This window comes from Neodiprion fabricii, chromosome 4 (assembly GCF_021155785.1).
Source record: "Neodiprion fabricii isolate iyNeoFabr1 chromosome 4, iyNeoFabr1.1, whole genome shotgun sequence".
In the NCBI taxonomy this organism is placed as follows: Eukaryota; Metazoa; Arthropoda; class Insecta; order Hymenoptera; family Diprionidae; genus Neodiprion; species Neodiprion fabricii.
In genome coordinates, this window is record NC_060242.1 from 29159844 (window position 1) to 29182553 (window position 22710).

Genomic DNA, 22710 nt, shown 5'->3' on the forward strand with positions numbered 1-22710 from the left:
TTCAACCTGTTTACCCTTCTTACATCGTGAATCGGACACAAAATGTATGTCCGTTCCGCAATGACAGATCGCGAATATTCATTCTTGTTACGGAACGACCATTCCGAAATGTCCACGTGCTACTTACTAGCAAGATGCTAGCACACATACTGGTATACATCCACTGCATAAGCGATTTATTGGACAAAACAGTGGACAAATTATACTCCAGTACTATGCCGATTGCCGAAATTTGGATCGTCAGATAGAAATTGTTGCGAGCAGGGAATCCCCGGGGTTATAAGAATAAGCAGTGTAATATACGCTTTAATAATTTATTCAGACGATAAAACAAGAGGCAACGACTTCGGATGCCGGTTGGGTTCAGAATCAAAAGTTTTTCATCGGAATAATTACCGCCCCACATTCCGATTTGCTCAAACATTTCCATAATATACTTTGGATGTAACGCAGGTTTCTCTCTGGTAACGCATGGTATTCTACCTAGTTGGCTGTAGGCAGCAGATTATTCTTGAACCGTGGTTCGTTGGAGTTACGATGACCATCGGAGTTTGGCGCGTGCGCTTAATTTTTCGTAGATCTGTCAACGTAACGTGTGAAACTCATGTGTATAAAACCGAGTGATTAACCCGAATATGACCGGATGAAATGACATAAGTGTTTTTTAAGCGTTTTATGTAATTTTTATGCAAATGCGGTAGTGCCGTACAATGCTTTAACCGAAGGTACAACTAATATAGTGTAGCGAATCAGCTGTTGTCCGGTCGAGATGAGCGCGGAACATCGCTTTCAGATTAAAGAGTATCTGAGTTCGGAGGATCAATACGTCGGATACTCGGGTCCATACGATGCGTTGTTCAAGAATGATGTATATTAAGAAGCGATATTAATCTTACCGCAAGCAATTTTGTTACAACTCTAAAATGGGGACGAAATTTGCTGCATGTGCGTATAATCGTTCTATGTTATATCGAATTTTCCAAGTATTTCATGATCATGTTCGTTCTTGCAATTAATAGTTTCAACAGATTCATTTAAACGTACAACGTAAACACAAAACCAATTTAAGGTACAAATATCCTTACACATGAACTGTACTGTAATTTTAGTGCTATTTTACAGACACACTAAAGCTCTCGAGTCTTCACGATTACCATCAAAGACTCCTACACGCGATTCAGCCAACTCCCTCAGGATTCGACATGACTAATACCATAAAATACTTTTCTCAAACATTGCTTTGTAAGTATACCCCTGTTGGTCGAATGTTGTACAAGTTTGAACTTTCATTGTTCATACCAATATTTGCTATCGATTTCAGCCCTCCTCAAAGACGTTCCTGATTCTCCGTTAGAAATGATAAAATCACAAGAGTTTGATTCACAGAGAATGGCACTGTATCCAAACTTGGATTATAAACAGCTCTACAATGCAGTGATGCAGCTCATGGATGTTGTTCCCCTGGTGCACATTGGTCTGCAATGTTAGTAAAAGTCATATCATGTCAATTTACCCTGTAACAACAGGTCATTTGCTATTGAACTATGAAAGTATAACCACTTACTCATTTTTTTTCTATTGAAATATCACCGTAATATCTATCAAAGAATGGTGGAATATTTATAATTCAAACGTGCTAAAAAATAAATTGATATATATCTCTACTGATTTGTGTTTAACAGCATTTGGCCAGGCAATACTGCAATGCTTGTGTTGTTTATTGCCATTTTTGGAACATGATCTTGTAGACAACTTGCCATATCTAACAGCAAGTGCTATATCCGTTCTACCAGTTGAACTGCATCAGGAGATTGTGAATTACCTCTGTTTCTATATTCTACCCTTCACAATTAGTAAGTCTTTTTACCTGTAATCTGCTTCACGCGGACAAAAATAATTCGATAGACCAGTAATTCTTGGTGTTAATGTAATGACAGTAAGAATCTTAGCTGTCGATGCAAAAACTTTCACTCTGTCAGTGAAGCTTCTGCAAGTATAGCCAAGTGGAGTTCCAATGTAACAAACTAGTTAGTCAAAGTTGCAAAATTCTTGCTATTGCAACAAATTTTCTTGCTGTGACAATGTTAACACTAAAATTTGCCGATCCAACAAATTATGTTTTTCCACACAGAAATAACAAAATCTTATTTCTAATCTGTGAAAATTTATCCTTTTGTAATACCTTTGTAAGATTCGACATACTACACCAGTACTTCCATTTCAAGTAATTTTGAAGAATTCCCATAACGATAATGTAGCAGGCTGCAAAACTTTAGAGCTAATGTACTCAAAATTCACTGGAAAAAGTTGATGTTTTCAATAGTTTAGCTGATTAATCTGATTTTATTTAGCACGTAAAATTGAAGATGGAACAGAAAACTATGCTAGTCAATCTGTTTCTGCTGTCATCATGACGGTGTTCCAGTACTCAAATAATCCTGGTGAGTACTTTCCAAAATTATAGGATTTTATCAAATTTTAGGTCTAATACCTAATGCTTACTTAACGTAAATGCATAGTAGCATTCAAACTCATACATTTACTTATGAAATAGGAATAAGAACTGAGATATTAGGAACTTTCTTTAATTTGGTGACAAATCATGAAATATCGTCAAAGATATCAATACAACTATTGCATCAAGTATTCTAGTTCCTGTTTAAATTCTCACTGATAAATTTACTTGAATGACATTTATAATTATTTCTGTCTCGAATGGGTTTCAGCACATCATTGTCAGTTATTAGAATGTTTAATGGCATTGAAACCTGGAGTGGTAAAAGACATATTATGCGTAATTGCATATGGGACAGCTCCTGCTCGTGCATCTGCTGCAAAACTCTTATTCTATTACTGGCCAACCTTCAATGCAAATTTGTTTGATCGCCGTGCTGTATTGATGAAATTTACAAGTTAGTCATTCATCCACAGCATTTTTTCATTGATATTATAATTATTCAAATTATTTAAAAAATAAATTATCTATTCTATGGATGAGTCAAATATATGTTAATTTTTATGTATGACATACTTAACATTTTTATTTTATTTTAGACGACTTGACTCCATTTGTATGCCAAAGAGACATGTGCCCAAATGCTGGTAATGCTGAAGCTGGAAAAGTTTGCTATGATCATTACATTTCAATTACATTTGCAACTGATTCACCACCTCCACTTTACTTGTGCATAGAGTGTGCCAATGAAATTCATCGTGAACATCCGAATCAAATGTTTTATGATATTCTTCATCCAATGCAACAAGTATCCATGGTTTGCGAGAATAAGGTAACTAAATATGGTATACAATGCAATGGGTCTAGCGTAAGAAATTCCTCGACTTATATCATATGGTGTATTTTTCTAAAATAATAATTCTGCTCTGATTTGACTTTTTTTTAGAACTGTAGGGCAACTGATAAGGCAGCCATAAGCGTTTGCTTTTCTACGGAATGCGCAAGCTATAATGGAAATCATCCGATTCGTTACTGCCAACAATGTCATAATATTCGACATAACAATCGTCGAGGTGGTGATCATGTTTTCCATACTGCATTGCCACATATATCACACATGGATTCACAGATGCAGACGTATATGGTCCAGGCTATTGTCAGGTCAGAATTGCTTTCATTATATAATTTTAAATTTAACTTTTTTCAACCAAGTAACTAACCGATTGAATTTCTGATGTAACGGAACGTTTCCTGGTTATAATATACATATGGATGGTGTGTTAAAGTTAAGATTATGAAAACCACGAAAATTGAACAGTGTATCTCGAAATATTTTCTAACTTGTAATCGAACTGTGTCAATTCCAGTTGTTAGTAACACGTAATTTTAAAATCAGTGTTCCGTTTGACAATATCTATTTCAACTTTGTCAACTTATGGATTGCCTTACCTTTAGTGGCACATATTGTTACACAAAATAAACTTGGTTATTCTGATTTAAAATGATAGCAATCGCTTACTTGGTTCTTGATTGCTTTTTGTTGATTTGTTATAGGCAACATACAACATGGCATAAAATTCGTTTTGAAAATCAAATCATTAGATCCATGTAACACATAGCATGATTGCATTGTCGATAAAATGTTTGATGTTGCTCACTGAACTTATGTAATGTCCAGAAAATATTTAAATTGTCACAGTAATCGTATTGCAAGTTAAAAATAATGAAGCCTACTACAAGTGCTGCTCCTGGGCTTACTTTGCCAAATATGGTGAATGGAGATTACATGATTTCATTCATGCTTTCTAAACCAGGTATAATAAACATCACATATCACGCAAATAACACTCGAAACTAACACTTCTATTTTAACGCAATTACGTTGACATAATATGAATGGGTGTTCGATGTCCAATTTTTGGTTGGTCAAAGCAACGAAAGGATTTCTTAGGTAAAACCAGTTTTCTCCAATTTTTTTTTTAATCACAAACAGCACTAAAGGTATCACATTCAGCATTTATATATTTATTTATACAAGCATACACATCTTAATTATGTGCATCTATCCTGCACATGCACACGCACGTGCACACAAACAAAACACTCGTTGCCTAAATAGCGTGTTCATAGGAATATGCTAATCCCGTATAATGTTAGTGTTCTGAGCATTTTTCTAATATAGAATTTTCTAACATATCTTGTCATTTCTATATCCTAGATTCATTGCATGTTACAAATCTTTCTGTTTGCAAAAAAATCCTCATTAATAATTGGTGCTCTGCATGTTTGGAGATATGAAATTTCTCCAGTTTCACACTCCTGCAAACTTGGTTAATGATTGTAAATTGTATTCTACAGCTTGAAATTATAGATGTAGTATCTGTTGCGTGGGTTCTAAGTTATTATTATATTACTTTCGTGAATTTGATGTTGGCTTTCTATCATGAGTAGTTGTCAAAATATATATGTTTGCCTGCATTGTGTATCGTACTGGTCTATTGGATCGAAATTTTTGGTTGAACGTTACGCTTAGATTCTGAAATTGTATCTCACACACAAATATCTAATGAAGCAGAATTACTGAAACTAAAAAATTTCATTATTTTACTTTCTTTAATTCTATCGTACATAACTTTTCATACTTTCGGATATTTGCATCATATTTGTAGTTCTACATGATTTTAAGTAGCATCATTTCAGCTCTCTTAGAGCAATTTGTCAATCATATTTTTCATTGTCTGGAGCTGTACCGTCTGACAAGTATATTGGATAGCAAAGTCTTTGTGATAATTCCTTTAATGCACATATAGGTTTATATTGTGTTAGGGACGTTGATATTGAATAATGATTTACTAGAAACTATAGTTTTTGCCTTGTGAATTGGAAAAAGAGAAAAATATTTTCAATTTGCCTTGTAAAGAGGCCTGACAATCGTCCTTCAGAATATTAATAGTCAATATCTGTGCTATTTTCGAATGGAAAATCATTTGCTTGGGAAATTCTGTTGTAAACGTGTGAAAATCAAACTTAATCATTTGAAAAATCTATAAATATTCTGGTGGAACGTTTAAAATGTAAATTCAGTTAGTAACTAATCTATGTGATCGATACATTAGATCCAGATACACGTCAGCAGATGCATCTTCAGACAGCAGTTAGACTATTTCATCATCAGTTTTCTGTCTTTTTACAGCCTGCTTAAGGAGGCTGAACCGCTAAGTATGGATAGTAACAAAGATTCGTTGGAAATTAATACTAATAAAGGAGGGACAGGGTTCTCAGGAACTGGCATTGGTCAAGGTGGTCAAGGCGCTGATCCCGCTAGTTTGGAGGAACGGCAACTATTGGGTCGATATGGAGTATGGCTGCTCGTGGGACTCTGCACACCGAATCAGGATACACCCGTCCAAATTCTCGGCCGTTTATTGTCAATGCTATTTCATTGGTTTCATGTTACTGCTTACTCCTTTGATGGTACTAAAAAAAGTCTTATGCATCTTATCTTTTCTGTTGGTAATTTAACATTTCACATTATTGGTAGAAATAGGACGATAGCTAGTCATGACTATACATATATATATAACTATGTATGTATATGTATGTATGTATATATATATATATAACTAGCATTTGATGCATAGAATGGTCTGGGTCCCAGAGTTCGTTAACATTTCAATATAATTTTGAGGTGTTTTGTTTAGATTTCACGGTTCAATATTGAACGAAAATACACACAGATTATGGGAATGCGTCAGCAATATTAATGTTAGATGAAAATTTCTCTGATTACTTTACATTACCTCTTTACGTAGTTTTTAAATGAGTAATGTTAATTTCATTCACATTAAAATTCAGTACAAACTCGAACATATTTTTATATTAGTGTTAAAAAGTGGTTAAATCAAACAGGCGTTTAATTGAAACTTTCTATGCATCAAAGTAGTAGTGGTCAACTATAGTTGACATAGATAATTTAATCTGGATCTACACTAAACAATGATAATTTTTTTTTTAAATTTACAAAGTTACACACGAATAAATTTACCAGTAATTTTTTCATCAATACTGAGATTGTGCTTTTTCTAGGTCAAGCTGAAAGCACTTTGGAAAAGTTAAAAACTGACTATGTTTGTGGCTGGTTGTCTGAAATTGCTAAGACACATTATGAAGTATTTATTTCTTGCCTGCTTCCTCATCCTACAGACTATGTGAGAGTCGGAGGACACTGGTATGTAACAGGTGTAAATGTTTAATATGAAGATTCATCATTACATATATACTGTGTGCCTACATAAGTGACTACAGAAGATTTGCTGTTAAAAATTCTTTATGACCCAGGGAAACTTTGGCATCTAGAACATCCCATTTGAAAGATGGTTTAAACAGATTATTTTGCCTCGTTCCTTATGAGGTGATCACTCCTGAAATTTGGGATTATGTAATGCCGCATTGGATGGAAGCCATGGTCAATGATGTGCCAGAAAAGGAACTCAACGAACTGAAAATTATATTATGGTATGCAACTTTTCTATTGAATTCTAGGTATTGCATACTTTTCTATTGAATAACATCTTAATACGAATTCAAGAGTACATTCTGCATAGAATTATAACTCCAGATAATCTGGATAACAATTAACTACTACGAATACTTTTTCAAACTTTGGGATCAAAATTGAAGTACTGTCTTGATATTACCAGTTGAATAATGGATTGTCATTTAAAAACAAGTTCAGGACAATTTTGGGTTGTATTATCTTTTTTACAGCAAAATCTTGGATCCAGATATGAGCCCACTTGGTTTCGATGCTAAGAAGATGTATAACTTTGTGGCTAAAAGATTTGTCAATACAACAGCGAAAGTTCAAGAGCAAGCTCTTAATTGGCTTCAAATTCTAACAATGCTTGAAATAATGATTCCACTTACCCAGTTATTCTCAATGTTTGGCGACGGTGTACAAGTAATGAAGGCAACCATTCAGAGTGATACAGATAAGTCTGCCGAATCATCAAAACCCTGCGATGTAACATACAATAGGAGCACAATATGTGAGCAAACATGGAAATGAAACAAATTATTTTCACCTATCTTTTGATCGATTGTTAATGTGTGATAATTTATAATAAAAATATAGCTCCGGTCGTTGAAGACGATTCTGGAAATACAACACCACTGTCTGATGATATAATACCGATACCACGCCATATGGAATTCACTACAGATACTGAATTAAATCTGTCATGCTGTATACTTATGTTAGATGTACTATTGAAACAGGTATTGAAAAATTAATACTCTTACAGTTTGAGCGTAACCACTGTAGTCAATCATTTCTACAACTAAATTGTACGAATTTCAACATGTGTTTGTATGATATCCAAATATCTTGGCTTTCATGTAGGTTACTAGTTTCAATACTATTTTCCTTTACAGATGGAACTTCAAGATATCGATAAACATACAGGGATTAATACTTGGGTATGTAGAGATGCTTGTGGTCTTATGAAATCTATGGTGGCTGCAACCTGGAGTGGAAGTCATTCTTGTTTAACAGACAATGAGTGTACTTACTGCGAATCGAGAGTTATTTGGCATCAGCTATGTTTGCAATTAGTTACATACATGGCACCTGAAAATCCAGCTTATCCACCAGACGTAAGTCATTGTGATTTTTAAAAAATAATTTTTTTTTAATATACTTGTATTATTACTCTCAAGCTGCTATATCGGTTATTTCAAACAAAATGAATTGAGATGTATGAAAAATTGATTATTGTTATGCAAATTTTGCAGGCAGTTATTGACGAAGCTGCAGAAGATCACGGGCGCAAGAGTCCGCCGGAGTCAGATAAAAAATCCGACAGTAAGCCTGATGTTGTAATCACCATGCCAGTACCAGAACTGCACTCTGTGGGAGGCGTCCTTGTACATATGCCTCACGTATGTTCTGTATGTATATCTGTGTTTACTACATACCTATTAGAATAATACTTTCATTCACTTCAAGAGAATAGTCTATTGAAATCAAATTTATGTAAAGCGTGTTACATTGTAATTCACTAGCAAGGTATAATAATTATCTTTCATAGCCCTCTTTAGATTTTCAGATGTTGTGTTAGACATGGTAAAAATAATTATGGTAGTAGTATACGTTAGAATTTGTTTAGTGATAAAAATATTTTGAAAGCATAGTATTATATAGTATTATGTTATATGCTAGGTAAAGACGTATTAGCAGATCATATTCATCTTCGATGAAAATGAGTGATTTCAAATTAATTGATTCTTTCTTTACATTTTAAATATGAAATTATCCTATGGTCAGTGGATGGGTATTTTGATTGTTTATATCAGTTCTTTGAACAGATTATGACAGCCACTGTAGAAACAGTCTCGGAGCAGCTTGATTTGACAGCTATTATTCCAGCTGAAAGAGTTATGTCAGCAGTAGCGAGAGCTGTTACGCTTTCTGAAACAGATGTGGGTAAGTTAAATACATCAAATATTCAAGAAGATACTCGAAATTCGTGAAATTTCATTTGAAACTATAGAGATTGTTACATATTTATCTGTGATACGTTAGCGTCGCTTGATACAATTTTTAATTGTTATTGCACAGCTACTGCAACTGTCAGTATAGCAAAGCCTCAGATTGTGGGGGAAAATGATCAACCAGTGATGACCAGCCCAGATAATGAGTTGGATGACTTTTGGCACACGTCAGTGGGCAAGTTCAGATTCACAATAGAAGATTTGCCAGAACAGCTTCAGTACATCCATAAACTTTTGAAGGTATTGCTGAACGAATTTCATAACTTTCACAATTATTCATTTTATTGAGGGCCCACATGGACTACTTTCATTTATTGTTTTTGCACTTTCAATCCTGAAAATTCATATCTCACTTATATTGTAAACTATTTTCAAATTTGAAACATTTCTGAAATGCAGAGAGTCCCCTCCTCCCATTTCTCAATACGAAGTCACATCATACTGCTTGAACTTACAATGTAAAATGCAATAATTTTTCTAGTTTCAAGAGTTCATCTAAAAGTATTAGTTGGATTGTAAATTTTTTCATCAATAACCAAGTTTTTTTGAACTGAGTCTGTACATCGTCGTTACTCGAGAGTAAACAGTGTGAACTCATATTTTAAAGAGCCATATGAAAGCTTTATCATGTGTAACACAATTAATTTTTAATACTATCCTTTACTTGTATCTAAAGCTATTCCAGCCTGAGCTTCAATGTTGTAATTATAATTTTTTAACCCCTTTATAGGAATTAATAGCTATTGACAAGCCGGACATATTATATTACATGTTGCAATGTTTGAATATCATGGTTTTGCACGGAGATGCTTTCAACACCGCAGTTAAAGATCATCAAGGTTTTTTCATATGGTGTCAAGAAAATTTGCTCATTAAAACGTGAGTTTAATACAATAATTAGAGTTTGCAATAATTTTGCAATTTTAAAAAATTTTAATCATCTACTTTACATCAAAAATTAACCTTTGTATTATATTATTAATTACTAGTTGATGAATCTATGTGTTGAATAAAATTCTAGTCTTTGGGAATTATGCAATGCGGAACATTCTCACATTGCTCAGGTAACAGTACCACTGTTATTACATTGCATAACACTTCCCTGTGGAGCTGACACATTTTGGCACCTCATTCAGGAAGAATTTCATAGTTGCGATTGGCGCGTTAGATTTGTTGCTGGTAACTCAAGATATTTGACACTGAGAATACAACACATTTTCCAAATGAGCTCCTTGTCAGTTTTCATGTATTCATAACATTCTTTCAGTTGAGCGAGTAACTTTAATAGCCAGATTTATGGATTCAACGCCTCTACGAGGTAATCCAAGCTTACAAGCAGCCCTTACAAACGCTTTCTGCTATTTAATTACCAGCATGGATGATAATAATGTACACGTTGCACAACGTGCAACATTATACCTGGGCACAATACATGACACTGCTATAAGGGTAAGTCATCTTACCTTAAATTTTGTTTAAGTATGTTTATACTGAATTGCACAACTTTTAAATGTATGTAATTTACAGTCTCTGATATTTTGTCTCGAGACGCAATTCGATTCGGTTATAGTAGATCGACCCATGGTGCTTCAATCTCTCTATCAATTACATAATAGTCTCAGTGATAGGCGAATTCTCACATGGGAATTCTTCTTAAATCGTTTTGATACGCTATATCTGGAAGCACAAATAAATTTGGAAAAGGCTGGAGATATAGCATATCTTCGTGGTGAGTAACAATATTCTATGATATTGTAAACCAGTGTTGAAACTTAAATGAGGGTTGGATTACAAAGAACGCCTTGTATTTTGTAATTATAATTTTATAGTGTATGTTTTAAATCTTTTAAAGTGTGTCTATTTTTTGTTTTTTGAAGATCTAAGGAATACCGATTTAAATAGTGAAATATTCATCAGAAAGCTACATCGAGCACATGAAGCTCTTTCCCTGTCTGATGGTAGTAGTACAAGCTTGGTGAAAACTCTGAGTGCCAGTTTTGGTACGAAATGGCCATATAAACGTACAATGTCTGCACCAGCTTCCACAATTCCGCGTCAAGATACGAAACAAGGTATGGTAATTATATAAAGCTTATTAGCAATTGCAATCCAATTTACCAATCTTGAATATATTAATCATAAAGTACCGTTTGTATAAAACTTTGAAGGGTAAGTTTCGAGTTAATTTTATATTAGTAAATAACTGTTTTCGTTAGGCAAACTTATATTACAAAAATCACGAGTAGGAATAAAAAAACATATAGTAACTTGAGTTTTGTGCAATCACTTAATTATGTTGAATTAAGATAGTTACGTTAACTCCCAAAACAGCTAAGGATTATTAGAAACCTTCGTCAACTGTAGTACCCTATTATGATCAAGCTAGTGCTATTCCTCTATTTCAGAGATAATTATATATCCTATAATTTTTATATTTCTTGATACAAAATTGCAGGGGTTTATAGATTTGCAAATGGTGCTGTATATGTATTTGTAGTTTAATTTTCACTTGATATTATACAGAGGAGAGAGCTAGTATTTAAATATGGAAAGGTATTTGGGTTTCAAGTAAACAAAAGAAGTAATGTCGAAAATAGTTGCTGGGAAAAATAATTAATAAGTGTGACTTTGTTTTTATTCGCACCTTACAACACTTCACCCTACTTCACCATCTATGTGTATGTGTCACCTCCCCAGAGAAAGAGAAAGTGTACAGCCGGCAGTACTCGGCGCCTATCTTAAAGCGCAAGAGCTCCAGGTTTGGATTGGGTCAGTTGCTGGGGTCCACCCCACCTAATAACAGTATCCCAGGTAGCGTAGTGTCTGCGTAGGTGTTACTGATATCAATATACAAGCTGGGTGTATGTATGTCCCTCAAAACGTTTGAATTGAGATATTAAAAGGTTTGCAATTCCCACTTATTCGTAGAACATAAACTGCTCGTTTCTGTCGTTTGTTAATAACTGGAAACTGTCAATGCTAGTCAGTTCATACTTGAAGCACAGAATAAGTTTATATAATTTCATCCTATCTCTATTACTTATAGTTACTGGTATGCTGGGAGCACGTGATAAGCTATTGAGCACAATCAAGTTATAGTTTTTCATTGGACGAAATTAGGTGAAGATGATTTACATACGTCTTTACCTTAAGCTTATTCTTGTTCTCTAAACTTATTATCTGCAGTCACTGCAGTAAATAGTATGTAACTATGAAGAAATCAATGAAGAAATTTACTGTTTTTTAAATTGTTTCTCAAAGGTACTGGTGGAAGGTTTTATTGTTGAATAGGTATTTGTCGATGTATTTGAACTCTTAAAATCGTTTTATATTTGTTACTTGTGCAAGCTCCGTGTTATTCTATGTATAATTCGGTTGCAGGATTCTGACCACTCTCACATTTCTTAGCATATCTCAAGTGAGAGACAGTCAGAATTTGGTAGCTCAGTACTGTGTCTACTGGTATGGGATATTTGTATTTAGTTAATTGCCCTCGAAGTGAATATTTGTATGTTGTTGTGCAACATGTTGGAATACCTTGGATACCTAGCACGTAGATGCAGTAATTGTTTTGAAGACATAAAATGTAATCCCTCATTATAATTAAATTGTTACTATATTAATATAATAATTAGGCATAATTGTCTAAAATTGAATAAAAATTAGAATTAGATCTAAAAGATTGATAAACTGTAGATTGCAAGGGCATGTCACCAAATATTTGTCTTAAACTGATACACTTTCTCAATTTTAGTAACAAGTTCGAAGTTTGTGATATTTGTTAACTATTGCATGCCCTGCATGTATTTCAATGGTGTGGATAGCAGTAGAGTTTAATTAGATCTGGATTGAACAAGATGTTTAAAAATGTTTCATTATTCACTTGTCAACTTTTTTAATGGGATATTGTTATTCTAATCTTTGTAATGAGTCTGGATTGGATTTAATTTCGGAATGTTTGAAGAAATGTAATTTTCAGATGGTCACATTCATTCTTTGAACGTAGCTGAGGAGGGCGCAAACTTACCTGGATTCATCCACAAGGTCATTGATCTGGAAGAGTCTGACAAAGAAACTATCCACTTACTTGTATTTCTTCTCATGCAGTTCCTCTCCAGAGCTGATCAAGTAATTATCGTTTCTCACAGAGCTTGTCAATCGTTCGAACTCATCTCTAATCCATGAAACATGTCAAGTAAAGTAACATGTAGTGACTGTAGTTGACGGAGTATCTGTAAATGAGTCATACCTTCTGAAAAAATAAATCAATAAATAGTAGCCTGAATACAATATAAAGTTGAATAGTGAATATAACTAACAGATAAAATAACAAAGATTTTCATTTTAATAACATAAAGTAATATTACATCAACAGGCATTTCCCACCGATGAAAAACCATTATGTAAAACGCAAGGGATTATATTGCGTCATCTTTACCTTCTTCTTGGATATAATCAATTGGACCGAACATTTCACACCTCTCCGCAACGTCTCAGGTATTCTGTACGACTATAATGACTGATTAATGAATACAACCATAGATGCGTGAATTTGAGTTTCAGCATTGGAATTTGTGAAGTGGCCAGTGTATTAGTGATGCACATTTACATACGTTATGCCTAGTTGAATTCGTTAGTAATACCTTGTCTTTTTGAACTAATGTGATAATTATTTTTTTTACAGAGTGTCACCAGTATTCAATGTCTTTATTGCAAATCTGCCGCAACTTCTTGATCAAAATCATATTATGGGATGGATAATGGTACCTCCTGTCCTTGCCGTATTGCAGCATTGTCCATGTCCTCCCCAGGGTGTACCTGCTGTTGACCATCAACCTCCAACTTACAGTCTCTGGTATTTGGAACCACATATTAGACGAACATGGTTGATGTCACTTCTGGTTTTATTATACAAGGTATTTATTTGAAAGACTGATCTACATGTACTGTAAATACATATATTGCATGGCTAGTTTATTTTTAAATAAAGGGGCGGTCCAGTCTTCCAGCATTATGTATTAAAATTTATGTTACTTTCAGTATCAATATGGACAACAACCGTGGTGTAGCCAACTTCAGTCTTTGATCAAAATAGTTTTAAACACTTTGGATACTCAACATCATCAATGCAGGCGAATTCCAGCTACTGTCGTTATGGGAGGACCTCCATCAAGATCTCGAGGTTATTTTGATCTCATCTAATAATTCGATCTTATATATCATGGCTCAACTTAAACACTGAAATCGGAACCGCAACTGAATCTTTGTTCTTCCTAATTATATTAATCATAATTCACAAATAATTGATGTATTTAATTAATTGTAAAGAATGTACTGATATTTGTTGTAGACGTATCTCAACCTTCTCTTGGAGCAGACCATGACCTAGCAGCTGGATGTACTGCAGAACTTGATGGAGAAAGTCCACCTGGAAGAGTCTCGTCAGCCATTATTTCTGTGCATCAGCGTAGTCCTGGAACAAATCATGCACAATCGCATGCCATGGAAACGCACTGGGAAGAAACAACCCCCAGCCTATATCCAAATAAACACTCCAGGTAGTCACACAGAATTTTGATTTGTAAATATTCAATTTGTTTTGCACCAAACGAGAGTGTATGGTACTTCGAACACTGAAACGTTCAAATGACACACTTACGATTCAAAAGCGGTTATTCTACAGTTATTCAATAAACGCTGATGATACGGAGTCAGAACTGGCGGCTATACCAGAGAGCCCAAAATCGGACTGCACTCTTCATGGCAGTAGCAGTGGATCACTTGGTGAAATGGATGAAAGTTCTGGTGTTGTAGGCAGAAATGTAGCTACTACGAGTAAAATGATTGTGCATGCTGCAGATATAGATCATTCTAGTTCTACTGAAAAAAACAAGTTACTAGATGCACAAAGTATTCATCATAATAAACATGAAGGTCTTGTACATCGGCCAACATGGTTTCTCGGTAGCGAAGATGACGGACTGCAGGTTTGATTTTACTGAATTGAATTGTATTTAGTAGCTGATTTTCTTCAAAACCAATGCAATATTCTTGCGAATAAGAAGTTCCTTCTCTTCAAGCACTGTGTATAAGGAGGACTATAATGTGCAGATGTTGTGTTTACCCTTTTGAATCCTTGCTTCCGATGAGAAGCCACGTAAGACAACCAATGCCATCTAATGAATGATATGCGGATGTGCAAATCATTTTTCTACGAGAAGAATATTGTTGAAAGAATGTAAATTCGAAAAATTAGCGACGGAGCCAGGAATCGAACCTGGCGTCTAGAGATGCTTGACTGGAGCTTTACTCCACCAGACCGCCTAGCTGCCCTGACTCTGTGAGTGGCTTCTCATCGGGAGCAAGGATTCAAAAGGGTAAACACGACATCTACACATTATAGTCCTCCTTATACACAGTGCTTGAAGAGAAGAAACTTCTATTCACACATAAACCGGGCACAGGAAAACAAATTCGAATTCACTGGTGATGAGAGAAATTAACGACAACAGAGTCAGGGCGGCTAGGTGGTCTGGTGGAGTAAGGCTCCGGTCAAGCATCTCTACGCCAGGTTCTATTCCTGGCTCCGTCGTTAATTTTTCGAAATCACCAATTTTTCGAATTTACATTCTTTCAATATTCTTCTCGTAGAAAAATGATTTGCACATCCGCATATCATTCATTAGACGGCATTGATTGTCTTACATGGCTCCTCATCGGAAACAAGGATTCAAAAGGGTAAACACAACATCTGCACATTATAGTCCTCCTTATACACAGTGCTTGAAGAGAAGAAACTTCTTATTAGCAAGAATTTACATTCTTTCAGCAATATTCTTGCATTCACAATCATATATGTATATGACTATAAGTACAATTTAGGATATATTAGTGTATACTCTGTTATAAAAACAGGTAAATAGTGGACTGCCACATAAGAAGTGGGGCGTACATGAAGGTGTTAAGATGATGGTCACATCTTCATTATTATCTGGGCAACAACATTCGCATAAATCTACGCCACCACCGATTTCAGTAGCTAAAGCCACAGTAGTAACACAATCTGGCTCAAACGGCACTGTTGTATCCACCAAGCCAACATTTAGTTCAACTGGACTCGCAAGTGCTATAGCTGTAGCTACTGGAGTACCTAATCTTTGTACAGCTAAAACTCAATCTGTAAATTCGTATAGGTACAGTCACACAGTTTTGTTCTTACTACAATTTGCTGCTCTCCATATTTTGGATGCATACCGAAGCACTTTGCATTTCAATCTGTGAAAAACACAATATATTTGTCGAACCTTATAGACCTGATGTGGTGACCAAAGAAAGAGTATCCACAGTTGTACCAGAGCAGGCAACACATGTCTCACCTATACCAAAACAATTTGGGCGGCAAAAAAACGTTGACCAAAGTACACCCATAACTTCTCCTGTTTCAATATGCCAAACTACGCCAGCTGTCAGTCAGCCACTTGGCAGTGACCAGTCTTGTTCGCCTGTCGTTAGCTCAATGTCATCACAGCTTACCAGCACTGAGAATGGTGAAAATATTGCGCCACGATGGCAAAGTGTTTCTACTCATCAACAGATAGTAACACCAACTATGGAACGATTGCTCCCCATTGGTACTGTTGCACGTATGTCAAATTTTTGAGTTCTACGATCAATATTTGTATTGTGTGACCAGTTATAATTACTGCAAGGAAAATATTTCAGGACAACGTACAACTCACCGTGTATTGATGTGTGAAGAAACGTATGGATCACCGGAATCCCCCTTATCCAAGATGGATATACTGACAGTGGGTAAGTATGACAAAATCTTTCAGACATTGCTTATATTTTAAATCACACTCAAAAATAAAGATTGGTATCTACAATTACTTTAGGATCTTCTTTTGATCAAGACAGTGAAACATGCATTTCGAGTGACGTAACAACACCGCGAAGTATGTCTCAATTGGAATTTCCATTACCAGAACGCCTCTTACCTGTTGGACCACAACGAGACAATATATCTGGCCTTATAGAACGTGTATGGCAAGTTCTTGGTGTGCCAGGAGCGGATGGTATGTTTTGTAATGGTAGATTTTGTAAATTGAAATATTATTACGCACTTGATCAAACTTGCAGATATTTGTCATCAACAAAATGAGAAGACAATACCTGAGAAAAAAAGTTCTAGTTATGGCCCACATCCAAAGCGAGATAATGTTTCTTCAGATAACAGGGTGCGCATAACTGTTATTGATAGATGGATGTATCATTTTTTGTTACTTTACCATAACAATAAAATATATTTACTTTGAATCCGGAGAATGAATTTCACTTGAAGCTTACTGATTCTTTATGATGGATAAATGTTATTGGCGATTTGCTAAATATGTTGAGTTGATTTATGCTCTTATGATTTTACAGACATCCTCGGCCTCAGTATTAACTCCAGTCGCAACTGAGATCCACTCAAGATCCCCAAGTCCCAGAAAATTAACGAAGCAGGTAGCTTTAGAGTCACCCCCTCCTGTGATCGAAGAATCTTTTTTAAGGTCTTTAGAGCATGACCGTAAAATAAAAATGGAAGATTTATTGCGTAGTCAACGAGAGAAAATGCGTAAAACACCTTTCAATATGACACAGCATTCAATTGGAAATATCCGACGACCAGAATCTTGGTGAATAGATGTGTTTTGTTGTTATTTATTGGTTCCAACCAATTTCATTTTCTGCACACACACAAAGTAACTGATAAATTTTAGAAGGATCTTTGCAATATCAGTGTAGTGTTCAATTATTCCTCATCAGGCCTGGACCACACGTGCAAGCAAATTTGGATCCAGTGTTACAACAGGCATATCATGCAGATTTTAACTTGAAGCAAAGTCTATTTCGAATCGGAGATGATTGCGTGTATGACAGGTAATATACAAATTATTATTAACGAATAATTCAAAAATGTGCAAATATATTTACTTTTAATAATTATGATTCTTTGTTTAGATGTTCTGAATGTGGGACAGTAAAAGAAGAGTACAGCGATGAAGAATTAGGTCTATGCATAATTACATTGGGTACCTTTATTCACAGGGAGCCATCATTAGCAGCTCCACTTCTTCCAGAAATTCTAAGCGTTGTCGCTAAGTTAGTTTCATTTGAACCACATGCATGCAACTCTATACAGGTAGTGATGAATACTTGAGTGGGCTATTTTTTATTTTATTGCATTCATTTTTTCCTTTATTTTAGTTCTCAAACCAAACATAAACCTCATTCAAATACGTGATTGATTCAAATATAACTAGTAAATAATATATCCCTAGGTTGATTCAGTTTTTATTTACTTTTTACTTTCATATCCAGGATGATGTGATGTATGGTAATATCTATTATAAGTGCTCTGTTGTCTGTGAAGTCCACTTTGAGATTGACACCGTTAGACACGAAGCTACAACCGCAATAAATTATACTAGTTGTATAGGTGTTATACATTAAGTGTATTACTAAAATCGCATTAACATTTTCCAGAGTTGCTTTGAATGCCATGTATCCGTGGCAAAATGAGACAAACATGCATTTACCTGGAGGAGCAGTGAGCGTAGCGCATCAATTTCTGAGATGTGTTTTGCACCAGTTAGCTCCAAATGGTGTGTTTGTACAGATGTTTCAGACACATACTAATGGTGAGACTATACCTAAGTGAAGAACAATTGTGAATTTAGCATCGAAAGTAACGCATTTCTAATTCTAAATACCTATCTTAGAGGCAACGAGAATGCAGTTCTTCAAAAGTGTAACGCAAGCCTTGGTAGATTTCAACGAATTGAACCCAATTGCTCCACTACAGCTGTTATTAGAGGTATCATGTTTTTATTTTGATTTATCGTCAACTTAAAAATTTAATAAGACACAGCAATTTATCCAATTTCTAACGTCAGTTTTGATAAAGTTTATCTGAAGCTGTCGTTATAGAATGTCTCCAGTAAATGCATTTTGAAAGATACAGTGTGAGAGTCACCATTGAGATTTCATTGCTTTCAGAGTTTAAATACAAAGAAAACACTTCCCTTGGAGCGACTCCCAACAATCCTGCACAACGTTGCTTGCTATCTCGATTGTTTACCATTAGAAGCAGGCTTAGGACCTGGGGCTGCCACTTGGGGTGGCTTGTTATCACAAATTGATGGGCTATTCCGAAGACTAGTGTTGCTACTTAATTCTATCGAAGATATAACTCCTCTACTCAGAATAATGGTTTCAGTATTGAAAGTTCCTGGTATACCGCAGTTTAAGGTGTTGTAACATGATTTTAATCAATACTTTTTTGATTAATCACCCCTTGAATCGTTTTTTTTTTTTTTTTTGTAATGTATTGTAATCCACAGGATTCTCCATTCGTTATTCCGTTAATAAAATATAATCATGTGAAAAGTGATTCTAATTTTAGCTAATATAATTAATAACTAAGTTTTTCAGGGAATGCTTGACCCGTTTTCAAAAGTTCTCAGCTACGCCATACAGAATTCAATATTAAAGTATAATTATCTGACTGATTTATGCTACCTGTGTCATCGTGGATTCACGCGAGACCGAGACAAGCATTTTTTAAGTCGAACTGTCGTTTTTGAATTGGTTCAGGCAATCAAATTCAAGAGTACGATTCCAGACTCAAACTTTTTACTGTTGATTCACTTCATTCTCCAGGTACGCTCAGCATCGCCAGAGTTAATCATTTTATTTTTTGATTCAATTCGTATCCAGCGATTGCATAATTTTTTTCCTTTCAAAGAAATTTTGTTATCCTATAATGTGTCCTATTACAGGATGTGGGAGGTATGTTACCTATGAACGTTGCAATGGAAGATGTTCAAGCAGATGTATCGCCTATTTATAATACAAACTCATCTGAATCCTTGCGGAACCAACTATCAGATGTTCTAGATTTTTTAGCCGACTTTCATACTCTGAGTAAAGTAAAGGTATAAATTTTAAAATATTGTCTATTAGAATAATTTTGACATTGTAACAGATAACTCCAAGACTGTTTTTACTACCAGACAGAGGAGATTTTGCTTTACGTTTTATTATAAATGAAATAACAAGTTTTATTCTTAGGATATTCAATATTCTAATGTGAACAATAATTATTGCTAGAATATTATTAAAAAAAATTTCCACAATAATATATTCCTGGAGTTGTAATATTTTTTTCAGTATTTTAATGTTCTCTCAATCAACCAGTAATCGTATATTATGCCTGTTACGATTTTTTAGAGTTACAGCAAAGGCCTTCAAGCCGGATTAAATGAAGACACTTTAGGAGGGATGCTAAAATGCGGCTTGGCACAATACTTAGCTTTAGAAATAACCAGAGGGAATAGTCGCGATAACAGAGCAGTAGCAAGATATTTACCTTGGCTTTATAGTCCACCATCAACTCTACAACAGGGGTAATCATCATCCTTATACATTTATTCAGTGTAATATATTTTTCACCTAAATTCGATGTGGCTGAATTCTTTTAAACATCTTAAGTATCAATGCCTTACTTGTATGTCCTATTCTAGATCACGTGAGTTCGTTGATTGCATAGGTCATGTACGTCTTCTGTCCTGGCTGCTATTAGGATCATTGACCCACACTGCCCTTCATGGAAACAGTAATACATGGTCCGGCAATCCACATATACATGGGCCACCGACTCCATTTGCACAACCTATACCTCAAGAAGTTTCTTGCCATATTGCAGACCACATTCAAGTTATACTGTCTGGTTTCCCCGAGCAGTCAAAAACTTCAGTACTACACATGTCTTCCCTTTTTCATACTTTTATTTTGTGCCAGGTAAGTTATGTCACCCAACAGCTGTTCTACAGAATTTATATGATTATACATATTAACGCTGTGCTACAAATTTATCATGTTTAGCTCTGGACTGTCTATTTAGAAGAAGTTTCTAAGCGTAATTTGACCACTAGCGAAACCCATAGTGTAACAATGAGTATACTACTTGATTTTTGGGGTAAAGTTACACCCTGTGTCCTCCAACTTGTGACGCATTCTAAAGTGGTAGGTATCGCAAAAACAGAGAACTTAGGAAATCAAGCATATATCAAAAGAAGTACTCTTATATAATTAACCGATAAAATATAACTTATTACAGCTGGCAGAGATGGTGAACTTGCATTTTTTAAGTTTATTGGAAGCACTGTTGGAGTGTCAATCCACTTTACTTAGCAAGCTACTACCTCTCTGGAGCCCGATTTTATTTGCCCATCATATTCAGGTAAAAACATACGAAAATTCTACCCAATTGCCCATTTTAAGAAGTTTAATCAAAAGACATTTCACAATCCTGAATTTAATTAGATGAATTTCTTGTCATTGCTATATATTGTGTTTTGATTCATTTCTTTTAACCTTCTAGTTGCCAGGCCAATTACAAATGCGTCTTCAGAATTGTCGGAACTTTCCCCCCACAAAACCAACTGAATATTTGGGAAAAGCTGACAGTCCCAGTGTAGAACAGCGTGATTCCAATCCAGTGTTGATGCGATGGCTTCATCGCTTACAATTTAAAATGGGGCAAATTGAGTTACAATCTTCGACAGCTACTCAATTTTATTCTATCTGAAAAAATAAAGTCAATAAGTGTTCCTTTGCTGGTTTCTTGATGTTGAAACTGTTTGTTTAACTCCTGCTAGTTGGAACATACCTGTTTTTCCGTGATAGTATCAATTAATTAAATACGCAGAATTATGGTTCTATTCAGCACTGTTTTTGAGTTTGTATGTATATAATGATTGTTAAATAATTGTTGAGTAATTCCTGTTCGAGTAGACAATAGAGAATTCAGTTTAGGTATTACTATTTGTTCGGTGTCTCACATGGTTTTCAGAGTCTATTATAACGAGAGCACATTGTGCAGCGGATGTTTCATGCTCAAATCGAGAATACTGAGGATTAAGACAAGACATAGAGTCACCTTGGGTAGGTTGGAAGGTTCGTTTCATGAGATCCTTTCAGCATAATTATTATCTATTTATAGTGAGGCTTGCCAGACGTCCCGCAATTCGTGAGACATTCCGGTGATGAAAGAGTGTACTAGGTCATGCACACTATTTAAATTTCAATCAAATATGTTATAAAAAGGGTACTTGTTTTATAGCTTCTCGCTCTAATCTTTTATAACCTTAAGTTTAAATAAACATGGTTTCATGCAGATGGACTGAGTGCGCCCAATAACTTTTATAACCCAACAATCCTAATTTGTAACATATAAATATGTTTGTATTCTTCAGTCCGTAACAGGTACATTGATTATGAGATAGAAAGTTTTACCAGATTTTGATCACGTGAAATAACATAGGTGAGTAGGTCCCTTTTCCCTTTTTTTAGAATGCTTCTTGAAACATGTAGGCCTTGTCATATAAATGTTGGCACAAGAAAAAGAGAGGTCATAAGAAATTAAGGCAATGATAAAATCTGGGGAATAGGCAGTATATTCAGATAAAACGTGATATCTCTGAAAGGACCATTTAAAAAATGTGTTGCTGGTTAACACAATAACGGTATTAATCAGCTGCACCGTTGATGCAGCAGCTGGTTTCAAAAGTATGGTTTGTAGCAAAAAGGAATCCTCTTTGGTTTGTAGATCGAAGATCCATAGAGGGTGTGAACATAACTTGATCGATACAATATAA

At 35.0% G+C, this 22710-nt stretch overlaps 1 protein-coding gene across 13 annotated transcripts; it reads left to right on the plus strand.

The window, feature by feature from the left end:
* The first annotated feature begins 297 nt into the window (after positions 1-297).
* LOC124179463 (protein unc-79 homolog) lies at positions 298-22231 on the plus strand. Of its 13 annotated transcripts, XM_046563850.1 has the most exons (48): positions 319-945; positions 1123-1242; positions 1322-1483; positions 1683-1853; positions 2352-2441; positions 2727-2912; positions 3055-3287; positions 3402-3616; positions 5649-5674; positions 5729-5968; positions 6542-6683; positions 6794-6970; positions 7223-7503; positions 7590-7732; positions 7889-8110; positions 8249-8404; positions 8810-8939; positions 9075-9247; positions 9738-9886; positions 10029-10186; positions 10275-10456; positions 10535-10736; positions 10885-11079; positions 11705-11818; positions 12987-13135; positions 13383-13504; positions 13692-13923; positions 14048-14189; positions 14358-14565; positions 14691-14994; positions 15923-16200; positions 16319-16650; positions 16730-16819; positions 16903-17082; positions 17147-17244; positions 17432-17685; positions 17816-17929; positions 18011-18151; positions 18536-18690; positions 18772-18866; positions 19049-19300; positions 19484-19711; positions 19831-19986; positions 20282-20457; positions 20575-20851; positions 20936-21076; positions 21171-21293; positions 21435-22231. In XM_046563850.1, exons 1-48 carry the CDS (start codon positions 924-926, stop codon positions 21639-21641), a joined length of 8343 nt encoding a protein of 2780 aa, XP_046419806.1. In that variant the 5' UTR covers positions 319-923; the 3' UTR covers positions 21642-22231. The 13 variants fall into 13 exon arrangements, with proteins under 13 accessions (XP_046419811.1, XP_046419810.1, XP_046419809.1 ...); XM_046563842.1 differs by having other exon boundaries at positions 5649-5968; XM_046563848.1 differs by having other exon boundaries at positions 5649-5968; positions 11705-11776.
* The last annotated feature ends 479 nt before the right edge of the window (positions 22232-22710 follow it).

Bases quoted from the DNA above. Each gene is read 5' to 3' on its own strand.
- LOC124179463 (XM_046563842.1), top strand. From the start codon at position 924: ATGGGGACGAAATTTGCTGCAT. The intron at 16,820-16,902 runs GTAAGTATGACA...CAATTACTTTAG, and splicing joins GATGGATATACTGACAGTGG to GATCTTCTTTTGATCAAGAC. The intron at 20,458-20,574 runs GTAATCATCATC...GTCCTATTCTAG, and splicing joins CCATCAACTCTACAACAGGG to ATCACGTGAGTTCGTTGATT.